Consider the following 3408-nt stretch of genomic DNA (forward strand, 5'->3'; position numbering starts at 1 on the left):
GGAAGGGGTTTTACGCCTGGTACAACTGGTACTGGTTTGATTTCCATTTCTGGAGTATCAACGTCAGGGAGTGGTACAGGTTTTACCCCAGGAACAATTGGTACAGGGACGACTTCTAATTCTGGGGTTTCGACTTCAGGAAGTGGTACGGGTTTTACTCCGGGTACAATTGGCACAGGGTTTACTTCCATTTCTGGAGTCTCTACTTCTGGAAGTGGCACAGGTTTGACTCCTGGTACAATAGGTACAGGATTGACTTCAATTTCGGGAGTCTCTACTTCTGGAAGTGGGACAGGTTTGACTCCTGGTACAATAGGTACAGGATTAACTTCGATTTCTGGTGTTTCTGCTTCTGGAAGTGGGACGGGTTTTACACCTGGTATAATGGGTACTGGATTAATTTCAATTTCTGGACTTTCGACTTCAGGAATTGGAACTGGTTTTACTCTAGGTCTAATTGGAGATGGTCGTACCAAGGATCGCGATTGCAATGCTGCAAAATTAAAATTATGTGTAATTTCCACAATCATGTTGAACTATTTGTAGTATTTCTCTTACCTGGCAGCAAAACTGCGATAACGGTTAAGATCACTATTGACTTCATCTTGATGTCAAAACTTGAACTGATGATTTGTGGAGGTTTGAATTCGGTTTTTATACGAAAAATTTTACGGTTGACCGGAAAACGTTGATGATTTTAATTACAGCTTTTGCTGATAACATAATATCACTAAATGATTTTTTTGTGTTTTATGGTAGTTGATCAATTGGCCAAATAATATAAAGTTAAACCCTTTACAGCAGCACTATATTTTTTAATCTATATTTTATAGATTAAAATTACAGATATCTATGATTTCCATTAAGGAAAAATTAATAAACAATAAAACTTATTTTGCACGTGGTGGACTTTGGAAGTAATTTACTAATAAAGAAATCAAAAATGACCATTGAGTTTTTCAAGCACGAATATTATACCACATAATTGTTGGCAAAATCACTAACGTTTTTTGATGTATGATAAAAAGAATAAACTACATTATTTCATATAGAAAAAACTTATTAGACTGTTTCTTAACAATTGTGTTTTCTCTTTCATTTTAAACGCCAAATACAGGGTGCGCCAGAACTCGTGCCTTGGAGAATAATGCCGTATAAGGTAAGATACCAGGAACATAGAAAAAATGTTAAAAAAATTCTATCTATAAAGATTTCGAAGTTATGGGGGTTTAAATTTTGCACGTTTTTGTTGGAAAAATAATTTTCCATTTTTTTTTTGCTACAGACTATTAGAAGAGGAAACAAAGATTATTTGTAGATTTCATTGAAATTTCTTTCTGTTGCGAGTTCTGACACACCGTGTATATGACTACCAAATGTGCAAAATGTTAGTTTGGTGTTTTAATTGTAATTTGTAATGTTACAAAAATTAATAGAAAAAATCGAATTGTCTTATATTGTTTTTCGAAGTAACCAAGTCTTACAAAATGAAGTGGTATTCTATGAACTAGTAATATTAGGCATTACAGAGGCAGGTATGAAAAAATATGTTTATTTATTAACCTATTTATTCTTATTCAAAATTTTTAATTTATGTGAAGGCGTTTGCAGCTAAAATAATATATGTTATTATGTTATTCGGGGTGAAAGAAACTTTACATATTTGCTAAAATAAATATTCAACTTTTCCAGATAAAGTGTGGCCCTAACAACATTATCAACTATTACTATGTCGTCGCCTTAGTGCAACAACTAGATAACTTGAAATTTATAGTTTCGAGTAACTGCAGTTTAAAAATTTGAAACACAAAAAACTACACCTTGAAAGTAATCAAGAATAATTATTATTAGTCAAACAGTGTGTAATATACTAAACTATGTTTTTTTAATCTAATAAAAAATTTGGTTTTATGTTTTTGAAGTATTGCAACAAAAACTTTACAAATACCTAAAATTTAAGTTAACTAGATGTTGGACTAAGGGGACGATATGTAAGTATGAAGCAAAAACAACAAATAGTTATTTGTGTATCAAATAACAATCTTAATCCCGAGATGTAGGTAATGGCTGAGACGACTGAAGGGGGCCGAGGGTATTAACGATGTTTATGTTTATTTCATTTCAAAGATGCGTACAAAACTTTCTACCCAGCAGATTGATTCCAAATAATAAAAAAAATATAAATCAGTCAAATAATGTCCTACGTAATATTCAGTTCATTTAGTAGTAATTTTAAGAGTAAAAATCGGTTTTTATTTATTTTATTCTCAAGAAAATAAAGTATCAGATTATTTGTTAAAAACGAGGGACTATAGCGTCACTTTATTCCCAATTGGGAAAAGATTTTTTAGACAAACGGGGTTATTTGTCAGATCGACCTCTTAATTTAAGTATAAAAGTGTTGACTATTTAAAAAAGTATGTAATTCTAGATTGTTGTCTTAATATTTTCTAATGTGTTGCAATATACCTACACAATATACTAGAAATGTAGATACATACGTTATCAGCGAACTTTAATTCTATAATCTATTTATTAATCAGTATTTATTAATCTTAATCCTTTCACTGTTTTATTTGCTACTTTGATGAGAAAAAATAACTAATACATAATATACCGGGTGTCCCAGGCAGGCTTAGATATAGGAAATTACCATGGAAAATTAATTTTTATTTTTTTCCGGTTGCAGGAGTAACAGAAATCAAAATCTGATTGATGGAACTTGTAGTGCTCGAAAAGGGCTGTCTTATCGACAATTTTATCGATTCTCCAATTAACTCCATTTGGGCGAAAATGGCCCTCGAAAAATCGAAATTTAAATTTGCCGGATTTGGTCAATATTATGTTTAATTTATTAAAACCAAATACGGAGTATTTTACTATTCACATTACCTTTAAAATGGATCATTATTATTACTCGTGGAACATCCTGTATCATTTTTGATCAATTTCAATCTACCGAGGTAACCCAAGATTTATAGAAAACTAAGGTTGCCTCGTAACTTGTAGTAAAAGACACTGAAGAGCGAATAAGATAGTTAACATGGTGACGTCAGTGGAGTGATGCTCGATCAAACGCAGGTTGCACACTTAAGATTAAGGTGACCAACCGTCTTGATTTAGCCAGGACATATTTAGGTTTTTATTGTCTTGTCTTGTTTTACATTTATGTCCTGATTTGTTTCGATTTAAGGACCAACACACCTAAGTGTGCTATTTTTTGAGATTATCATTTGCAGCGAAAACAAAGTATCTTTCAAGCCAAAGTTTTTTTTTGTCATTTCAAATGTGGTCATTGTGAAAAAACTTAACTAAAAGTAGAAACACTTAAAAATCGCTTATAATGATCAAATTAACTAAAGTATTAATTTTGCTTGAATAGATTTTTTTTATTTGCAGAAAATAAAC

At 31.5% G+C, this 3408-nt stretch overlaps 1 protein-coding gene across 1 annotated transcript in view; it reads right to left on the reverse strand.

Moving 5' to 3' along the window:
• LOC123009839 (SH3 domain-containing protein C23A1.17-like) overlaps positions 1-719 on the reverse strand; it is a 1862-nt gene extending 1143 nt beyond the window's left edge. The window contains exons 1-2 of the mRNA XM_044406383.1: positions 559-719; positions 17-493 (exon numbers count right to left, since the gene is read on the reverse strand). Coding sequence (XP_044262318.1) covers positions 17-493; positions 559-604 — 523 coding nt within the window. The 5' untranslated portion in view covers positions 605-719. The remainder of the gene's footprint in view (positions 1-16; positions 494-558) is intronic.
• Between the last annotated feature and the right edge of the window lie 2689 nt (positions 720-3408).

The sequence above is a fragment of the Tribolium madens genome, unplaced genomic scaffold, assembly GCF_015345945.1.
Source record: "Tribolium madens isolate multiple individuals breed KSU strain unplaced genomic scaffold, Tmad_KSU_1.1 Scaffold_7;HRSCAF=85;Tcas5.2_LG10, whole genome shotgun sequence".
NCBI lineage: Eukaryota > Metazoa > Arthropoda > Insecta > Coleoptera > Tenebrionidae > Tribolium > Tribolium madens.